At 42.3% G+C, this 21,592-nt stretch overlaps 1 protein-coding gene across 1 annotated transcript in view; it reads right to left on the reverse strand.

Moving 5' to 3' along the window:
- Positions 1-2,560: 2,560 nt before the first annotated feature.
- The window catches only part of zgc:158260 (uncharacterized protein LOC571389 homolog), a 34,765-nt gene continuing 15,733 nt past the window's right edge, over positions 2,561-21,592 (reverse strand). Inside the window, 2 exon segments of the mRNA XM_068038519.1 lie at positions 2,561-2,952; positions 12,613-12,690. Of these exon segments, the coding sequence (XP_067894620.1) occupies positions 2,872-2,952; positions 12,613-12,690 (159 nt within the window). The 3' untranslated portion in view covers positions 2,561-2,871.

A 21,592-nucleotide genomic window follows, 5' to 3' on the forward strand; every position in this document is an offset into this window, starting at 1 on the left:
CGAAGACTTTTCTCTCTTGGGGTCCATGTGTCTTCAATGGTGAGAAAGAGTCGGGAGCAGACAGGAGGAGAGGAGGTCTGCTTCAGTCCAGGAGACAAGAGCTTTCTATCTTCAAACACAGTTTCTCCAATTTAAAACTCTCAGTTCAAAACTCTGTAACAACCAATTAGTCATGCGACTAAACTGGTCTGACCACATCTGTTCTGTATTTTGGGAGCAGGGACTGGTCCTTTGTTCCAAGCAGCGTCTGCTCTTATGCAAGAAATATCCTTCCGGCCAGGCCTGGCAGTTCCTTGCATCAGGCCTTCTCTTCTTCCCAGCAACAAATTGAAGTTTAACGTCCATGTGGCGAAATTAATGTGCCTCATTCTTGGCAGGTGGGGGCCTGCATGACAATAGCATGTCAGAATCCATGAGAAAAGGCATCATCCCTCTCATCTACAAGTGGAAGGGGGAGAGGGCGGATATCAGACATTGGCGGCCCATCTCACTGCTTAATGTAGACTACAAAATTCTGTCCAAAGTCATCGCCAGTCAGTTCAAATCTGTTCTGGAGTTGGTGATTCACCCTGACCAGACCTGTACTGTACCTGGCAGGAAGGCCTCCGATTGTATCCCTGAGTAGCGCGAGGCTATCGCCTATGTGCAGGACAGGGGGGTGGATACCTGTCTCATAAGCTGGAACAGGAGAAGGCTTTTTACAGGATATCACACACCTACATGATGGATATGCTTTCCAAAATGGGGTTTTGGGAGGGAATCTGCAATTGGATCAAACTGCTCTACACAGACATCAGTAGCGCAGTCTCAATCAACGGGTGGGAATCAAAGTTTCCCGATCCAATCTGGAGTCCATTATGAAGGATATGGGCTTAAGAGGAGTGACAATCCCAGGCAGAGGAGGCACTCAGGTCAAAGCCTCCCTGTACATGGATGACGTCCCCATCTTCTGCTCGGATCCGCAGTCCATTCACAAACTGATGAGAATCTGCAACCAGTTCGAACTGGCCTTGGGAGCCAAAGTAAGTCGCGGCAAGAGTGAGGCCGTCAGGTCAGACTACCTGAAGGTGCTGGGGATATGGTTTGGAGGGGCCGGGGCGTGCACAAAAAACTGGAAGGAGCATACAGCTATGGTAAAACATAAACTGAGTATGACAGAGCAGCATTCTCTCTCCATTGTGGGTAAGAACCGGTTATCAGGTGTGAGTTGCTCACTTTGATACTGTACGTTGCGCAGGCCTGGCCCATACCCCAGCCCTGCGCCTTGGTGGTTACCCGAGCCATCTTCCACTTTATCTGGAGATCAAAAATGGTCCGTGTCCGGAGGGACACTATTGTTCAAACCTCTAAAGGTGGGGGGAAAAAGTGCCCAATGTCACCCTCATCCTGATGGCCACCTTTGTGTGTGGCTAAAGTGTCACTATGAGCTGAGGTTCTATCTGTCCCCGGTGTTGCAAAGGATGGGTCTGGCTATGCTGCCGTGGAATGCTCTGTTCAGTAGGACCGTGCCGCACCACCTAATCTTCACGGAACATTTTGTGCAGATTAACACCTTTGACCACCAATCCATCAGGCTGTGGTCTGCGTGGAGTATCCTCAAGGCCCCACAGGAAAAGGAGATGGTACATTCTGTGGGATGGTTCCCCAAGCAGACTGTCAAACTCATTTGGTGGAATGCCTCATCACCAGAACTTTCAAACAGGCACCAAGACGTAGCTTGGTTGGTGGTGAGAAGGGCTCTCCACGTTCGATCTTTCCTGCATGCCCGGAATCCCACCGCCTCCGCATGCTGCCCTTGAGGGTGGCTCTGGTGGGGAAGAGACTGTTGGCCACCTCCTTCTGGAATGTGTCTTTGCAAAGCAGGTGTGGATAGAGATGTAGTGGTTTTTGTTGAGCTTCATCCCGAGCAGCTCTATAACACAGGAGTCTGTGCTCTACGGGCTGTTCCAGGGACACACACCAAGATAAACATCATCTGTTGCTGGAGGACTATCAATTTGGTGAAAGAGGCTCTTTGGTCTGTCCGAAACTTGCTGGTGTTCCAGTGCAAAAAGTTATCCATGACCGAGTGTTGCAGACTATCACATTCCAAGGTCCAGGACTATGTCCTGAGGGGTGCACTAAAGCTTGCGGCAGTCACCACAAAGGCTCAATGGGGAAAGGCCACTGTGTAAGGCCCTCCCATGGTAGTATACCGAGGGACTGGAACCTGTGTAAAACCCCTCGGGCTGTATGCACCAAAATGTACATTGCATGTAAAATGGAATGGGAACAGTGGTGAGGCAACTCATGTTTCTCTATTGAAAGAAAATCTGATCGCTATTGTACTTTATGAAATGTGAAATTTGAACTGTTGTGTAATGTATTTTGCAATTTATGAATAAAGTATATTTTTGGAAAAAATCTTTCATAGGCTGTGAGGTTGATTTATGTCAGACAATAAGAGATTGGCAGTAATAACAGCCATCTAGGACAACATTTTGTCTTGTGAAAGTTCTGGCAGATAATAGAGGCTCCACTTGTTTTTAGTTTTGTCATAAAAAGTGATAATTTTGCCCTTTTAATAGATGATCGTGTTCCTGAAAATATATACTACATGCAATTAGAAACTCAGCAAGCACAGCTTAGGCAACATATCTGACAACTTGCACATTTATTGGATTCAATTATGTGCATTGTTACAGTATTTAACAATTCCTGTGGACAATTATTTTTACACTATCATATATAATTGTGAAAATTGTTGCTCAAGTATAAACAAAGCAAAGTAGATGCAAATATTTTTAAGAGGAATCATAATCACATATAAACAATTAAGATTACATGTCAATTATTAATGGATCCTGTGTGTACTGAAGAAGAAAGTTTGCACTACTTAGTTCCCTGTTCCAATCGGCTCTTGTGATTATCCATTTGATTTTCTTCAACTGTTGCAAATAGTTTCACCAGGAACTGAAATATTTAAAACCATAACAAGTGGTTAAGATGTACAAATTACCACAATTAAACCAAATCACTTACACAACATTTATTTTTTCAAATCTGACAATCTCCCTAGTTTCATTTGGTCTTAATTTCAAGGCTATCACTCATAAGTATCCTTTCTCTTCTTGAGATGGCATTCAGATAGTTATTATATCAAATGTCCTCTTTACAATGACACCAACTCTTCCAAATGTCACCCATTGGAAGCGATGGTCGCTCATTTTTATTTTAAAAAAGTTACCTATGTTGCTGTTGGATCACTCTTCTCCTGTTGCAAATGTTTAAATGAGTTTGTAAGCTATAGTCATAAATGTCAGTTCTATCTTTTCTCAAACGTTTACAGCTCTGTTAGAGGCTCAGATGACAAGGTGTGCCATTATAGCAGTGCGATTGAGCAGAGTGTCTTAGTTTTTTTCCCATGTGGAGCGAACAGATGCTTAGTTCACACATTTGATAGTTGGCCACACATATAGAAATGGCAGTTCTTAAAGCAATCCCATATAACAGTGCTGTATAACAATAACATAATACATATATAAAATATCTGTAGTATTACATGTTGCACATATGCCACACACTTCTGTCTGTGTTAACTTTACTTCCTGTACCATGATGTTTGAGCCACACTTTTATGTAAATCTTTACAATGGAAAACCCTAGGATGAATTTTACTGACCACCCCAATGTTGGGGGGTTGTGGCGGGTAAACTGGCTCCGGGAGAGGCCCGCCACTGGCCTGGACGCTGGGAAGGCCCTGCCCCATATTGCTGGCAGCGGTGAGGCCTTGTCGTGCACCCCCCCCTCCCCTTGTCAGATTGACAAGGTAAGTATTTTGGAGGGGGGAGTGGGGGTGGGGGGGTGGGGAGGAGAAGGAAAGAGAGCAAGGAATGAAATGTAAGGTTATTGTGGAGGTGGAAGCGGGGCTGGGAATATTTAATTAGTTTTAATAAATTAAGGCAATGTCTCTTTGAAAATTTAAATTAAATGCAAGGGCTGGAAACCCTTTAAAAATAGCAGCTGCACAGTGGCACCGGACACCATTGCTGGAGCACCCGGCCCCTCCAAGTCATCTTTATTCATATATTTTATTAAAATAAGCAGGCCTGGGTTATTAAAAAAACTTTCTAGAATCATGAAGCACATTTTGGCCTGTGCCTCCCATCCCATTTGTCTCATCTCATTTGGCCTCCAACCCCAGTCTCCTGGTTTTGTTCACCCTCCCTTCCTTGCTCATCTTCCATTTCTGCCTCTGGGGAGCTAGCCAGGAGAGAGGCTCTCTTCTTCCAAGTTCAGTTGCAATCTGACCCAAACTGTGCTGTGAGCAGTACAAACAAAATCTGGGCAGCAGATTAGTCATATGACTAGTTGTTTTAACAAACTCCTGCGTTTGTGGATTCTCCATCTTAGCAGACATCCTGGAATGCTGGCTTTCTTACACATTCAATATCTGGTGATCAAAATCCATTTGGGTTAACTGGATCAGGGAGCCATTCTATTGTCTCCTGGTCACTGCCTCTTAGTATGCAAAATGTTTTCCAGCCACTGTTGATCTCTTTAAACAAGTTATCTCTTCACTCCAGCAACAGTTTAAAATCAATGTTCATAAGACAAAATATGCCTCATTTGTGGCAGGTGGGGCCTTCATGACACCATGAGCCAAAAAAGCTAAAAAGATTTTCAAGATTACTTTTCCAGCAGTAGGAGAGACCACTTTATCAGTATCACCGAGTCGCTCTTCAAAACCCCTTGGAACTAGCTTCGCTTTAGCCTTAATAGTTCCATTGGGAATGACTTTTTCAGTACAAATCCATCTATATCACAAGGCTGGCTGTCCCCTATCTGGAACCTCAGAATAGACTCCAAACTCTTTAATTCCTTATGTTTTGCTTCTCATTAGTTTATCCTCAAGTTTATTGGCAGCCACTAAAACCTCACAGTCTTGAGGACTTCTGCTTCTAGTTTTATGCCGAGACTGCTCTCTAGCCTTCATTTCCTTGTGGAATCTGCTCAAACAACAGTCTGATGTCTTTTGGAACTGGTAGAAGATCTCCCTCGCACACTATCGGTGGCTCTTTCTCCAGTACGGGATCGTTTCCTGATGCAAGAGCCATTATTAGAACTTGCCCTGCATTTTCTTACCCTCCACTCTTTAAGCCCAATCTACTAGTCCATGGCTGTGGCTTCTTGACCATCATCTTGAGCATTTAACCAATATTTAAACTTGCCTGTAGATTTTCCTGCACGTCCCACAATTTGTTGCATCCTCCATCTATTAGACCCCTGTGGAATATATGCTAACCGAGCACTTACTCGAGGCAATTGTCCTTTGGATGAGATGGCTCGAGTATCATGATTGCTCATGTTACTATCTAAATCTTGGTCTACCGCATTCTGTTCCTCAGGACTTTCATCACAAAACACACAAGTATTTGAGGTGCATCATTTCCCTCTATCAACTGCTGAGATTCTGAAATTTAGTAATCAACCCCGATCAATTGTGAGGAACCTTAACAGTTTGATTTCCATGCTTAAAAACTGTCTTACCATCATGACCGATTATTTACCAGGACCCTTCCATTCCCTATGACCCTCTCTTTTATAATACACCAAATCTCCTGAACTAAATTCCACCTCAGATGGCCTTATACGATGCCACAGAGCTCTGCAAATATTCTCAGAGACCTCAGCCTTGATGAAAGCCCATCTCCCTGCAAAGCATTTAAATGTGTAGTAAAATGGAACTAGTTGCAGTGCCTTCTAGAGCAGGAGAACTGTTGCAGTGTTGAAGGCAATTTGGGATTATATCTTCCAACCATCTGAAGTGAATTCTTCGCATGAACCGCCCATGCCAGGGCAGTTGTCAACTTGCAGTTTGGCTGGTCAGCTAAGATTTTATGCAGCATTTCATCAACCACAGCGTGATTTCTTTCAGAGCCCATTGCCGAAAGGACTTTCAGCTGCAGTATTCATAACCATAATATTCATGTTTTCACACATATCCCTGAACTCGTCATTGGCAAATTCCCCTCCATCAGTCAGAAACTTAGGTTTCCCAAGCCCAGTCCCTATTGTTACGACTGACTGCGCCAGTCAAAGCCCCCAATCAAAATATACGATTCTGATTGTGGTGGGACGAACGCACTATTAATTCAATCCCGTCGCTCCACAGATTGGCTAACATATCATTTTAACTTTCCAAATGAAAGAAAAACCCAGCCAGATTGTACCATTATTAACCCCCGAATGAGGCTAACCAAACCAGGCGTCTTTAAATCAACAAATTAACTCTAATTAGAAGAACTAAATTCTTAAACACTCTGAAGATATGAACAACATTTAAAATAGAAAAATTAGAGGCCTTGCAAATTTACAGTCCAATGTTGCTTGAAGTCCTCACAGAATGCTGCTTTCCTTCTCCAGCAAATTTCGACAATTAATGACTTGGAAACACTTTCAACAGAATCAATCTGACTTTAGAGTTTTTGAGGGATAAAAGTCTAACTTCCCTCCCTTCAGTTTAAATTATCAGAGATCTGTTTTTCACTTGATGTTTTAGAATTTTGAGATATAATAATTAAACAGACTAAATTCCTATTCCTTCAGTTTAAATGGTTGAGAGCTCTTTTTCAGGTGTGCTAAACATCACAGTTGTGTTCTGTTAGAACAAACTATCAACTAAAGACCAGTTTAAAACTGAATTGCAACAAATGTATTGCATCAGACTCACTCCCAGTGGCTAGATCTATGGTAATGAGAATGTACCCTTTGAATCGCAGTCTCCAAATGGCTGTTTCTAAGGCAATGAAAATGCATCTTCCTATAACTCCTGAGGCTTGCTGGTTCAAAGCAATACTGATCCCTTGCAAACCTTAAAGGCAAACCACATTCCAAAAAAAAAAACCTATAGGTCCATGACACTATCCATTTCTCCATAATTTTGCCTATAATCAGCCTTTTGTCCTTGCTATTATTGTAGAAAGACTAAATCTAGTTGCTAGGTCTATAAAATGTAGAATGAAAATATTCTTGTCTTTGTTCCATACCTTTAAATCCATGGCAACTACCTTGTTCAAGTCATGTGCCAATGGAAGGCTGACAATAGGATGGGATGGAGTCCTCCAATTTACAAGTTACACACTTTTCACTAATCTCTTGTATTACCCTTGTATACTCTTCAATCACACCTGCATCCTTTAGTAGTGTTTTTTAATCTGACAAGAAGGGTGAGCAAATTATCTATGTAACTTTAAGACAATTTGCTTTTTAATCTGATTCTTAACACCTGATGCCATTAATACTTCTCGAACAATCTGACTAGAAACATCAGGTTTTGTTAAGGGTATACAATAATGCCTTGACTGGGTAAACTGCAAATTCACTAACTTTCCAAAAATAGTTGCCCTATCATGCTCCATATCAAGTTTCATTTGTGCCTTTTTCATTGAAGGTTTACTCAACGGTAAAGGTATCTCACTAGAGACTACATATAAAGTGACTTACTCCAGCTATTTTACATGGAATTACTACTCTCTTCAGTGATTTCAATGTATTGTCATTACCAAACGTAAAGCTGGTAGTACGTTTATACTCCTTAACCTTGTATTGATCCTCATTACTAAGTGAATCCAGATAACATTATAACCAATCAGTTCCACATTCTGTCGATGTGCAAGCACTATCCAATACAGCACAGTTGAACGGATCTGCAACTAACACATTCATCATCGGACTAAAACTCTTTGTGACTAGTACAATTCGTTCATATTCATCAGCATTCACCTCTTCTGCCTCAGAATTTTCTGTGTCGTGTGTTAGTTCAAGGACTCTGCCTCTCAGCTTAGGGCAGTTCATTGCATCATGATACTTTGAGTCACATCTGAAGCACCAATTAACTGTTCCTTTGACATTCCTTGGATTTATTTACCTATGATTGCTGTTCCAGTTCTGCCTTCCACTGTATTAGTCAGACCTGTTAAAGGTGCTTTCATCCTCATTCCTTCTATCTTTATGTCTGCTTTATGTATCTGGGCCATTTCAAAATCTAACTTGAAATATTGAGTCCTTCATTCTCTGTGTCACCACAGAATGCCTTGTTTGTTCTACCAAGGCTGTAGGAATGATTGCTTCCCCAGGAATTTCTTTAAGGCAGCAGACATTTGATCCAACAGCCACTTGATCCAAGAATCGAACCCCAGTTAAAACTAGGAGCCTGTCCATATACAACACCCTAGCACAATCTAGCAATTTAAATGCTAGCACTGAACCAGGGATCTCCAAATTGAATTTCCTGATTCTTCTATACAGTCAGTTGAAGTCCATGATATATTCCTCCATTGAATAACCATCTGTTTTCTGAAATCTATTAAAGTCTGACTATGCCTCATACACATTCATTAGGTCATCTTTCTTGTAAATTTTATCTAAGAATTCTAACAGAAGATCCAATCCTTCATTTGTATCCAACTGACAAGCATCCAGGTCACGTTACTTCTGATTTTACTTCTGGTAGGAAGTGACAACGCCAAGGCCATACCTTGTTTCCTCTTTGGTAGAGATGTAACCTATGTCCACATATCCACTTCATTCTTCCACTGATCATATGGTTCAGATCCAAAACATTGGAGAGCAATCAAACCCTGACAATTTACACTTGCTTTCTACCATATTTTCCACAATAGCCAATGAGGTTTTAGTTTTCAATGTAAAAATAAAAAATTCCTAGTTTCCAACCTTCAGCTTTAGGCAACATCCTTTGCTACCATGCTAAACTGCAGAAAGTTTGTTCTGGAAGGATAATGCTGGAGCCTATCTTTACTCAGTTTCATATTTATTGTGAAGAATAAAAGGACTACAAACATATAGCTCCTCAGTCAAACCCCTCACCAGTCTCAGTAAGTGTCTGCTTATAAGTGCTCAAGTAAGACCCCAATTAACACCCTCCACCTGCATATAATCAAACAATTGATACACAATTAACAGATTAACAAGTGTCACAATTGCTTCCTGTCACGCTTTAACCATCACACTTCAGATGTCACAATCAATTATTTCTCCTGACTCACTGCTACAAGAGATCTGTTTGCATAAATTAAAAGTTGAGAACACCCATTAAACTTCAGATGTCTCATTCCAGTGCCACAAATATTTAAAGAAATGAGAAAAAAAAGACACTCATTTCACACGGAGGTCAAGTAGAGGTTTTTGTTGAAGAAAATTTGCAGATTCATGTGGAGCTGTAAATTTACAAGTACCTGACAATCTGCAAACTTCCCTTACCAGCATGTTATTAAGTTGTGATTGACCTCTGGCATATTTATTTACAGCAATTCAAATTTGCATCCTTAATGGGTGAGGCCAACTTAAGGAAGGTTCACGTTAACAATCGGGTTATTATAATATAAATGCACATTACTTTCTACAGTATTCCTTTATTTAATTTACAGAGTCCGTAGTTATGCAGAAACACACTACAATACAAAACATTTGATTCTGTCTTTGTACAAGATCTTGGTTAGGCCTCATTGAGGAGCGAACCTCCAGCTCTCGCCCAGCCTGTCAAAGCCGTGGAACTGGGGGCAACCTCCCCTGATCCCACAAACTCTGACCAGCTCAGTGGCAGAATTTGGGCTGGGCAAATCTCGGCATTTATTTATTCGATCATGAGATGTGGGCATCGCTGGCTCGGCCAGCATTTATTGCCCATCCCTAATTTCCCTTGAGAAGGTGGTGATGAGCTGCCTTCTTGAACCGCTGCAGTCCTTGGGGTGTAGGTACACCTGCAGTGCTGTTAGGAAGTGAGTTCCGGGATTTTGACCGAGTGACAGTGATGGAACGGCGATATAGTTCCAAGTCAGGATGGTGTGTGGCTTGGAGGGGAACTTGCAGGTGGTGATGTTCCCACTTGCACTGAGAAACACTAATTTTCAGTTCCGAGCACAACATTCACAAGCAGCAAAGCTGCACATGCTTGATGTCCAGTTATCTTCTGCAGTTAAATGAGGAAGACAGTGAATTCAGTCTAATTTTACTTGTTTTTATTTTGGTAATTTAGTGTGTAATACACAAGACCTGAAAATGGAACTGAGAATGTGTGAGATCTCAACATGTTTGAAGTACCACAAAAGTGCTGGATACCTCAAATCTGGAAGTAAATGGGTTGTGTGGATCTTCATATTTTGAAAGATCTCAGTTACTTTATTCCGGCACATTCTCTTTCAACTCTAGAAAATGTACTAGAAAATGTCATTGTCCTTGCTTTCCTCCAACAACAAGTTTTTCTTTCAGTTTTCCCTCCCTACTGCTCAGAGACCATCTTCCCATCTACCCTCCCGTACATCTGTGCTTTGCTGGTCAGTTGCCATGGTGATGTTTCAGTTAAGATGCATGCTTCCCTGCCCCCACCCCAAGCTTTCTAACAATTCACTTTAGTCACTAATTGCCTCTCCCTTGGTTATGGTAAATTCATTTTTAATATCATGATAGTCAATTCTTCATTTGAACTATTTTTATTTTCTGTGAATGGTATTCAATTCACAGTCCAGTTATGCTTTTCCTTTTTCATCTTAATCACTAAGCACAGATAAGACTTATAATTGGTGGGGGTGGTGGAAAAATTAATGAAACAAGAGGAAGGATTGTACTGGTTGGAATGACATTTTCAAGCACAGAGAAGTCTATAGGTCAAGGGGCAATTATTCAATTAAATGCCATCAGACACTTTGGGCTGAATTTTCCTGCATGCATAGGGAACCCGCCATCAGACCATTTCCCAAGCTCGTGCTTCTCAGCAACACACCCGTTGGCTTAAGTTTACGTGAGGCGGCCAATTAGTAAGCCGCCTCTGCGTTCACTGTCCAATTAGGGACAGTGGGCGACACATGGGTGTGGGAGGGCTGGACAAAGGGAGGGCTGGCCGGCAGCCCCACTGGGAAAGGTGAACATTGCTCAGGCAGAGGGAGAGTGAGGGGCCACGTCAAGATGGAGGCGCTCACCTAATGGTCCAAATGACATGCAAAAGCTAAGGGCCAGACCTGTAAGGTGCATCAGTTTGGAGGGAAACTCCTCCAAATGAATGCATTTGCCTGCCAATGTGCTGCATATAATTGTTCTGCTCCTTTATGTAAGCATTGCAAAGTGATATGATGGCAATCCAACCTCCCGCCATAGAACTGTCTCCGATGTGTTACCAGGCTCCTGACACAGCGGGGGCTGTGCGAGATCAGCAACTTGCCTCTATTTCTGGAAATCGCTGGTAATTGGGGCTTTAACGATTTTAATTGTCTGCCCCTCGATTCCACTCACAACCCACCCCTGAGAAATTCGCCCGAAGGTGAGACCACATTGGAGCACCATCTGGACAAGGTTTTCCCCTATTTTCCTGCCCCCCTCCCCCACCACAACCTCCAAACCTCTCTCTAAGGGGCCAGGAAAATTCCCCTCATTGTGTCGCCCCTCCTGTTTTAAAAAATTAAATTGTCTTTTAGTGCTTAACGATACATGTCCAAACATTTCAAGTCTGAGTACTCTGAAGTTTAATATCGTGATATAGTGCAGTTATAAATTTTGGAAATGCATCTGAATCCAGTTATACCAAAATAAATTGGTATTGGTCCCAAAGGGAACAAATGTAGTTTTGGGAATATTTGTCAGGAGCCCTGAAAAGCAAAGAAAACTGTTCCACCGCAAAACTAACACGAAGAGTTAGCCAAGTAGTGCAGTGTGCTTAAGCATCATTTACTCATCTCTAGAACTTGGGTTTGATTCCACCTCAGACTGAGGAAATAAAAGTCTTTTCATAAGCTATTTTAGCTAATAGAGAGGCATTATCTACCCAGTTCCTAGCAAATATTCTACATCATTTAGTGTCAATGATACTAATTTGGCAATATTGATGACCAAGACTACAATGCACTGGTGCAGTAGAAGTTCGTCTTCTGTGGTTTTTGCTGATATCTGTCAGGGTTTACTCTTCCTGGGAGTACACATTGCTAACAATAGGTGCCAAAATTGGAAAACGCTTACATTTCCCCAACATTGATGTCCTTCACCTGCATTAGCAACATAATTCACCAAAGCATAATATAGAAATTGCATCATGTCCCCTTGGCCCCTTGCAGTGTGCACAATGCAAGAGTGCACAATAACATTTAAGTGGAGTTCATTAATTGACATTATTTATATAGCACCTTTCGTGACCACTGGATGATTCAAAGTGCTTTAAGCCCATTAAGTACTTTTGAACTGTAGTTATTGTTGCAATATAGGGAATGCAGCAGTTAATGACAATAACATCAAACTAACATTTAACATTAAGCAGTTTAAAAGCAAGTAATTGTCAGACCATCACTGGAAATCTGTTTTTAGGAATGCCTGTGCATTCAAACAAGAAAATGAAAACTGTCACATTTAGTCACTCTGAAATCTGTAGCAGGCTTGGAAAGGGCGTCGGACGAGCAAATAGTGATTAAAGCCCATTGTGTATAGGTGCATTATACAGGACTGTGATTTTACATTAACCAGCTTTTACACTGGCCTGATTTCACGTATCAGCAAATATTTTTGAGCTTACAACTTCGCTCCACCTGTGTAATCTGTTGTGTATTTTTACTTGATTAGATTTCTCTTTACCTCTGGTTCCCTGTGTCCTTTAGCCTCAATGAAATTCTTGAAAGATATTGTTGCATGAAGCCTTCTTATTTCTTCATCCTTCAAAGAAAGCAGTAAGTTGCAAAGGAGACAAATCAGATTACTGATCACCACACTCTGAATTTTCCCATTTGCTTCTCCCTTCCGCCAGTCCTTGTGTCTAACCTCAAGTATTCCCATTGTCCAACTTGGTCAAGATGTCTGAACAGTTCAGCTCTATGGAGTACTGCTCGTATCAGGTGGCTCAAGAAAGTATGTCCCAGCAACTGCTCCCTTTCTACCACAAAGTAAAAAAAAAACTTGTATTTATATAGCACCTTTCGTGACCACTGGATGATTCAAAGTGCTTTAAGCCCATTAAGTACTTTTGAACTGTAGTTATTGTTGCAATATAGGGAATGCAGCAGCCAATTTGTGCACAAAAAGCTCCCACAGACAGCAATGAGATAATTATCGGATAAGCTGCTTTTTTATGATGAGGGATAAATATTGGCCAAGACACCAAGAATAACTCCCCTGCTCTTCTTCAAAATAGTGCCATGGAACTTTTACACACAACTGAGAGGGCAGGCAAGACCTCAGTTTAACATCTCAGCCGAAAGACGACACCTTGGCAGTGCAGCGCTCCCTCAGTACTGCACTGGAATGTCAGCCTTGAACACACAACCATCTGACTCAGAGGCAAGAGTGCTACCAACTTATTTAGAGATACAGCACTGAAACAGACCCTTTGGCCCACCGAGTCTGTGCCAACCATCAACCACCCATTTATACTAATCCTACACTAATCCCATATTCCTACCACATCCCCACCTGTCCCTATATTCCCCTACCACCTACCTATACTAGGGGCAATTTACAATGGAAAATTCACCTATCACCTGCAAGTCTTTGGCTGTGGGAGGAAACCGGAGTACCCGGCGAAAACCCACGCGGTCACAGGGAGAACTTGCAAATTCCGCACAGGCAGTACCCAGAATTGAACCCAGGTCCCTGGAGCTGTGAGGCTGCGGTGCTAACCAATGCTGACACGAGCCAAACAGCACTCAGGACACGTGACCTCATTTACCACAGGAATGAATAACACTTCTGATAATATGCAAATTTATTTGCACCTTGTCCCCTCTTCCATATGCAAAATACTACCTGCATACCATACCAATACAAACTAAACTATTGGCTGTTGATTTTTTAAACCTAGACTTAAAATAGATCTGTAGCAGTGAAATGTTCAAAGTTTGTGTTTCTCTTTCAATCCCCTCTTTCATGGCAATCACTAATAAAGTATTGTTTAATATTGCTCATTTGTAGTAATCAAATAAAACTTGAAGAACATCTTTTAAATATGAACAGATTCTGACAATAGCCTGTAGGTCCAAGCAGTATCAATAATGTTTGAAGCTAATGAAAATACCTTGAACAAATGAATGTAACCAGTTAGATCATTGCATTTGGTTTCCAAAAAAAAAACCCAACTATCTTATGATTAATATGACTCCTGAATTTGAGTAAAGTCTACAATTAATTTCAGAATATTACTATAGTGCTTGCTGTTCATCCTCATGTAGGTTTCTGCTATTATTGATTTCTGCCTGATGGATTCCTCCTTCAATTGGAATGGCTGGGGGAAGGGGTGGACTGTGAACCTGTGCACAGCTGCCATCAATGCCATTCTGATCAGTGACAGCAGCTGCACTGCTGTAATTTGAACTTGACAGGCGAGAGTTTCTCTTCCTTTGCTGAGATGAAGATCTCTATTGTTGTGCAGTGCTCCCTCCAGTGGCCAAGCCCAGAATTGGCAGATTTCTCATCTTGCTTCCCAAGCAGTCTAATTGAAAGGGCAAATTTTACTTCGTGCACTGGTACTAAATTGAAAATAGTGTATTGGCAATCTGTTTTACATCTGTCCTGTAAAGGAAATGAAAATTGGAAGAGATGTAAGCATGCGAACATACGAATTAGGAGCAGAAATAGGCCATTCGGCCCCTCGTGCCTGCTCTGCCATTCAATAAGATCATGGCTGATCTGTTTGTGTCTTGAATTCCACACTTCCATCTACCCCCGATAACCTTTGATTCCCCTGTCTAACAAGAATCTATCTGCCTCCGCCTTAAAAATATTCAATGACCCCGCCTCCACCATCAAGGCAGAAAAATTTCTCCTCATGCCTGTCATAAAAGGGCAACCCCTAATTTTAAAACAGTGCCCCCTAGTTCTGGACTCACCAACAAGAGGAAACATCCTTTCCACATCCACCTTGTCAAGACTGTTCAGGATCTTATATACTTCAATCAAGTCTCCCCTCACTCTTCTAAACTCCAGTGAAAACAAGCCCAGTCTGTCCAATCTTTCCTCATAAGACAACCCGCTCTTTCCAGGTATCAATCTAGTAAACCTTCTCTGAACCACCTCCAATGCATTTACATCCTTCCTTAAATAAGGAGACCAAAACTGCACACAGTATTCGAGATGTGGTCTCACCGATGCCCTGTATAACTGAAGCATAACATCCTTACTTTTATTTTCAATTTTTCTCGTAATAAAGGATAGCATTCCATTAGCCTTCTTTATTACTTGCTGTACCTGCATACTAACTTTTTGTGTCTCATGCACTGGAACACCTAGATCCCTCTGCACCTTGGAATTCTGCAGTCGTTCTGTTTCAGTAACATTCTGCTTTTTTATTTTTCCTGCCAAAGTGAACAACTTCACATTTTCCCATATTATACTACATCTGCCAGATTTTTGCCCACTCACTCAACCTATCTATATCGGTCTGCAAAATCCTTATGTCCTCTTCACAACAAACTTTCCTACCTATCTTTGTGTCGTCTGCAAATTTAGCAACCGTGCCATTGCTCCCCTCATCCAAGTCATTGATATAAATTGTAAAAAGTTGAGGCCCCAGCACAGACCCCTGTGGGACTCCACTCGTCACATCCTGCCAATCAGAAAAGGACCCATTTATATATACTCTGTTTTCTGCCAGCCAGACAATCTTCTATCCATGCTAATATGTTACCCCCTACACCATGAGCTCCTACGTTGCACAATAACCTTTTATGTGGCACCTTGTCAGGTGCCTTCTGGAAATCCAAGTACAGTATATTAATGGGCTCCCCTTTATCCACAGTGCGTGTTTCTCCAATAAATTGGTTAAACATGATTTCCCTTTCACAAAACCATGCTGACTATTCCCGATTACCTTGAGTTTTTCTAAGTACCCAGCTATAGCCTCCTTAATGATCGATTCTAACGCCTTCCCCACGACAGACGTTACCTGTTTTCTGCCTCCCCACCCCCCCCACCTTCTTGATTAGAGGGGTTATATTTGCTATTTTCCAGTCAGATGGAACCTTTCCAGAACCTAGTGAATTTTGAAAAGTTAACACCAATGCATCTACTGCCTCATTAGCCACCTCTTTTAAGATCCTAGGATGAGGCCCATCAGGACCCGGGGGGCTTGTCGGCCTGCAGCTTCATCAGTTTGCTCATTACCACTTCCCTGGTGATTATAATTTCACCAAGTTCCTCTCCTCTTTCCACCTCCTGATTTATAGCTATTACTGAAATGTTTTTGCATCCTCTATAGTGAAGACAGAAGCAAAATATTTCATCCGCCATTTCCTTATTATCTACTATTAACTCTCCATTCTCACTCTCTAGAGGACCAACATTCACTGTACTTATTCTTTTCCTTTTTAAATACCTGAAGAAATTCTTGCTATGTATTTTTACATTTTTAGCTACCTTCCTCTCGTACTCTAATTTCTTTCTCCTGATTAACCTTTTAGTCATTCTCTGCTGTTCTTTATATTCTGACCAATCGTCTGACCTGCTTCTCATCTTTGCGCAATTATATGCTTTCTCCTTAAATTTGATGCTTTCCTTAAATTTTTTCGTTAATCACGGATGGTGGGTCCTCCCCTTCGAATTTTTCTTCATAGTAGGAATATACTTATTCTGAGTATTCTGAAATATCCCTTTAAATGTCTGCCACTGCTTCTCTATTGATCTAACTCCTTGCCTAGTAACCCAGTTCACTTCAGCTAGCTCAGCTTTCATGCCCACATAGTTGCCCTTATTTAAGTTTACAATACTAGTCTTAGACCCACTCTTCTCTCTTTCAAACTGGATGTAAAATTTAATCATATTGTGGTCGCTGCTACCTAGAGGTGCCTTTACTCTGAGGTCATTAATTAATCCTGTCACATTACACAATACCAAGTCTAATATAAACTGCTCTCTGGTTGGTTCCAGAATGTGCTGCTCTAAGAAACTATCTCAAAAGCATTCTATGAACTCCTCATCCAGGCTACTATTGCTTTGCCAATCTGACACAAAGATAAGTAGGAAAGTAATTTGTGAATAGGACATAAGGAGCTACAAAGTGATATAGATCAGTTAACTGAGTGGGCAAAGACCTGGCAAATGGAGTATAATGTGGGAAAATGTGAAATTGTCCACTTTGGCAGGAAAAATAAAAAAGCATATTATCTAAATGGTGAGAGACTGCAGAGCTCTGAGATGCAGAGGGATCTGGGTGTCCTAGTGCATGAATCGCAAAAGGTTAGTATGCAGTTACAGCACGTAATTAGGAAAGCTAATAGAATGTTATTGTTTATCATGAGGGGAATTGAATACAAAAGTAGGGAGATTATGCTTCAGCTGTATAAGGGCATTGGTGAGACCACATCTGGAGTACTGTGTACAGTATTGGTCTCCTTATTTAAGGAAGAATGTAAATGCATTGGAGGCAGTTCACAGAAGGTTTACTAGACTAATACCTAGAATGGGCAGGCTGTCTTACGAGGAAAGACTGGATAGGCTAGGCTTGTATCTGCTGGAATTTAGAAGAGTAAGAGGCAACTTGATTGAAACATATAAGATCCTGAGGGGTCTTGACAGGGCGGACGTAGAAAGAATGTTTCCCCTTGAGAGAGAATCTAGAGCTAGGGGTCACTGTTTAAAAATAAAGGGTCGCCCATTTAAAACAGAGATGAGGAGAAATTTTTTTCCCTCAGAGGGTCGTGAGTCTTTGGAATTCTCTTCCTCAGAAGGCGGTGGAAGCAGAGTCTTTGAATATTTTTAAGGCAGAGACAGTTAGATTCTTGATAAGCAAGGGGGTGAAAGGTTATCGGAGTGGTGGAAATGTGGAATAATCAGTTATCGAATAGCGGAGCAGGTTCGAGGTGCCGAGTGGCCTACTCCTGCTCCTAATTCTTATGTTCGTTTGATTTTTCCAGTTTATATGTAGATTAAATTCACCCATGATTATTGCCGTTCCTTTGTCACAAGCACCCAATATTTCTTCATCTATACTTCGTCTTACATTGTGATTATTGTTAGGGGGCCTGTAGACCACTCCCACTAGTGACTTCTTTCCCCTACTGTTCTTCATCTTCACCCAAACCGATTCTACATCCTGATCTCCTGAACCAAGGTCATCTCTAACTATTGCACCAATACCATCCTTGATTAACAGTGCTACCCCTCCACCTTTATCTAGCTTCCTATTCTTCTTGAATGCCATATACTCCTCAATATTCAGGACCCAATCCTTGTCATCCTGCAGCCATGTCTCCGTAATGGCTATCAGATCATATTTATTTATTTCAATGTGCACTATCAGTTCATCTACTTTGCTATGAATGCTACGTGCAAGCAGATACAGAACCTTTAGTTTTGTCTTTTTGTTATCTTTGTAACATTTAGTTTTGACTGTCGGTGTGGTCTTGCTGTCCCTTCCTGCCATTCCCTGACCTTCATTTCTGAAGTGGGACCAGAAGGGTAACATTTATAGAATTAGTATTAGGATGTATTAATTAGTTTAGAAGAATTACTGTAGTTGTGAGGGGCCCATTGAATGATGGGATGCTTGCTGGAACTGTACAACTCTATTTAATTGCCTCCACATCTGTGTAAACATGCTGTCTTTTTTTTTAGAACATTACAGCGCAGTACAGGCCCTTCGGCCCTCGATGTTGCGCCGACCTGTGAAACCATCTGACCTACACTATTCCATTTTCATCCATATGTCTATCCAATGACCACTTAAATGCCCTTAAAGTTGGCGAATCTACTACTGCTGCAGGCAGGGCGTTCCACGCCCTTACTACTCTCTGAGTAAAGAAACTACCTCTCACATCTGTCCTATATCTATCACCCCTCAACTTGAAGCTATGTCCCCTCGTGTTTGCCATCACCATCCGAGGAAAAAGATGCTCACTATCCACCCTATCTAACCCTCTGATTATCTTATATGTCTCTATTAAGTCACCTCTCCTCCTCCTTCTCTCCAACGAAAACAACCTCAAGTCCCTCAGCCTTTCCTCGTAAGACCTTCCCTCCATACCAGGCAACATCCTAGTAAATCTCCTCTGCACCCTTTCCATAGCTTCCACATCCTTCCTATAATGCGGTGACCAGAACTGCACGCAATACTCCAGGTGTGGTCTCACCAGAGTTTTGTACAGCTGCAGCATGACCTCGTGGCTCCGAAACTCGACCCCCCTACTAATAAAAGCTAACACACCATATGCCTTCTTAACAGCCCTATTAACCTGGTTAGCAACCTTCAGGGATTTATGCACCTGGACACCAAGATCTCTCTGTTCATCTACACTACCAAGAATCTTCCCATTAGCCCAGTACTCTGCATTCCTGTTACTCCTTCCAAAGTGAATCACCTCACACTTTTCTGCATTAAACTCCATTTGCCATCTCTCAGCCCAGCTCTGCAGCCTATCTATGTCCCTCTGTACCCTACAACATCCTTCGGCACTATCCACAACTCCACCGACCTTAGTGTCATCTGCAAATTTACTAACCCACCCTTCTACACCCTCTTCCAGGTCATTTATAAAAATGACAAACAGCAGTGGCCCCAAAACAGATCCTTGCAGTACACCACTAGTAACTAAACTCCAGGATGAACATTTGCCATCAACCACCACCCTCTGTCTTCTTTCAGCTAGCCAATTTCTGATCCAAAGCTCTAAATCACCTTCAACCCCATACTTCCGTATTTTCTTGCTTCACTAATCAAAGAGATAGGGGGAAAGGCTGGAGATGATACAAGCAGTAAACTATGGAAGCTGGCAGCTTCAAGGTTTGGGAGGAGATAGCAGGAAAATGTTTGTGGGGCAATACACTACAATCCAGGTTGTTGATCAAGCTGCAGACCTGGAATGTGTCGGGGTCGTGTGAACAAATGAGTAGTGGTTCTTGTATTCTACAAATGTGTGCTACAGACAGTGTTTCACTGAGAAGCTCTTTGGGTGAACCAGAGGACTTCTCCCTTGCATATGCTTGATAAAATAAAGTCCTTATTTGCTTTAATCCCGTGGACTCAAGGGTGGTTATATTTCCTCCACAACAATTTCCCGTATTACTATTCTGCTCTACTGCCTTGACTCTACCCCTTGATTTGCTACATCTACCCAAGCTTGATCCTTTTCCTCCCTTGTTTAGTTTGAAGCCCTCTCTACTTCCCTAGTTGTACGATTTGCTGAACACTGCACCCAGCACAGTTCAGGTGCAGACCATCCTAACGGTACAGACCCCACTTATCCCAGTACTGGTGCCAATGCCGCAAGAATCGAAACCCACTTCCGCCACACTAGCCTTTGAGCCATCTATTCATTTCAGTAATCTTATGTGCCCTCTGCCAATTGACACGTGGCTCAGGTAATAATCCAGAGATTATTACCCTTGAGGTTCTGCTCTTCAATTTGGTGCCTAGCTCCTCATACAGTCTAAGCAGAACCTCTTTCCTAGTCCTACCTACATCGTTGGTAGGACCACGGACCACGGTACACAGACCACGACAACTGGATCCTCCCCCTCCCACTCCAAGTTCCTGTCCGGCCCTGAGCAGATGTCCCGGACCCTGGCACCAGGTAGGCAACACAGCCTTCTGGACTCACGCTCTCGGCTGCACAGAACAGTGCCAATCCCCCTCACTATACCATACCCTACTACCACTACACTCCTTTTTGCTCCCCCCACTTGACTGGCTTCCTGTACCATGGTGTCATGGCCAGTCTGCTCATCCACCCTGCAGACCTCACTTTTGTCCACACAGGTTGAGAGCACCTCAAATCTGTTTGACAAGTCTGAGGCTCCTCCACCGCTGTCTGCTCAGTCCCATTACCTGTTTCACTCATGGTCACATCCTCCTGTCCCTCACTGCTGACCAAAACAGATGACCCTGTTCTAAGAGGTGTGACCATCTTCCGGAACAAAGTGTCCAGGTATTCCCCCCCCTCCTTTACGTTGCGCAGCATTTGCACTTCGGCTTCCAGATCAATAATCCTGATCCAGAATTCCCACAGCTGCTTAAACTTTCTGTAGATGTGTTTGTCCTGGATCTCCTTGGCATCCAGGAGCTCCCACATACCACAGCTGCAACATAACACCTGTCCTGCCTTTGTTACTTATGTTATTAGTTAATTTACTTTAATTACTTTCTTAATTAACTTAGAATAAGTCCTACATATAGTAGAATTTATTATGCTTATTAAATGCTAGTACAACCTTCAACTGAACTAAAATGGCTACTGATTTGCTAATACTTATTTTACAAAGTCCTCATCAGAGAACTCCTCTTTGCTGACGATGCTGCTTTAACATCTCACACTGAAGAGTGCCTGCAGAGTCTCATCGACAGGTTTGCGGCTGCCTGCAATGAATTTGGCCTAACCATCAGCCTCAAGAAAACGAACATCATGGGGCAGGATGTCAGAAATGCTCCATCCATCAATATTGGCGACCACGCTCTGGAAGTGGTTCAAGAGTTCACCTACCTAGGCTCAACTATCACCAGTAACCTGTCTCTAGATGCAGAAATCAACAAGCGCATGGGTAAGGCTTCCACTGCTATGTCCAGACTGGCCAAGAGAGTGTGGGAAAATGGCGCACTGACACGGAACACAAAAGTCCGAGTGTATCAGGCCTGTGT

The sequence above is a fragment of the Heterodontus francisci genome, chromosome 1 (assembly GCF_036365525.1).
Source record: "Heterodontus francisci isolate sHetFra1 chromosome 1, sHetFra1.hap1, whole genome shotgun sequence".
Taxonomy (NCBI): domain Eukaryota; kingdom Metazoa; phylum Chordata; class Chondrichthyes; order Heterodontiformes; family Heterodontidae; genus Heterodontus; species Heterodontus francisci.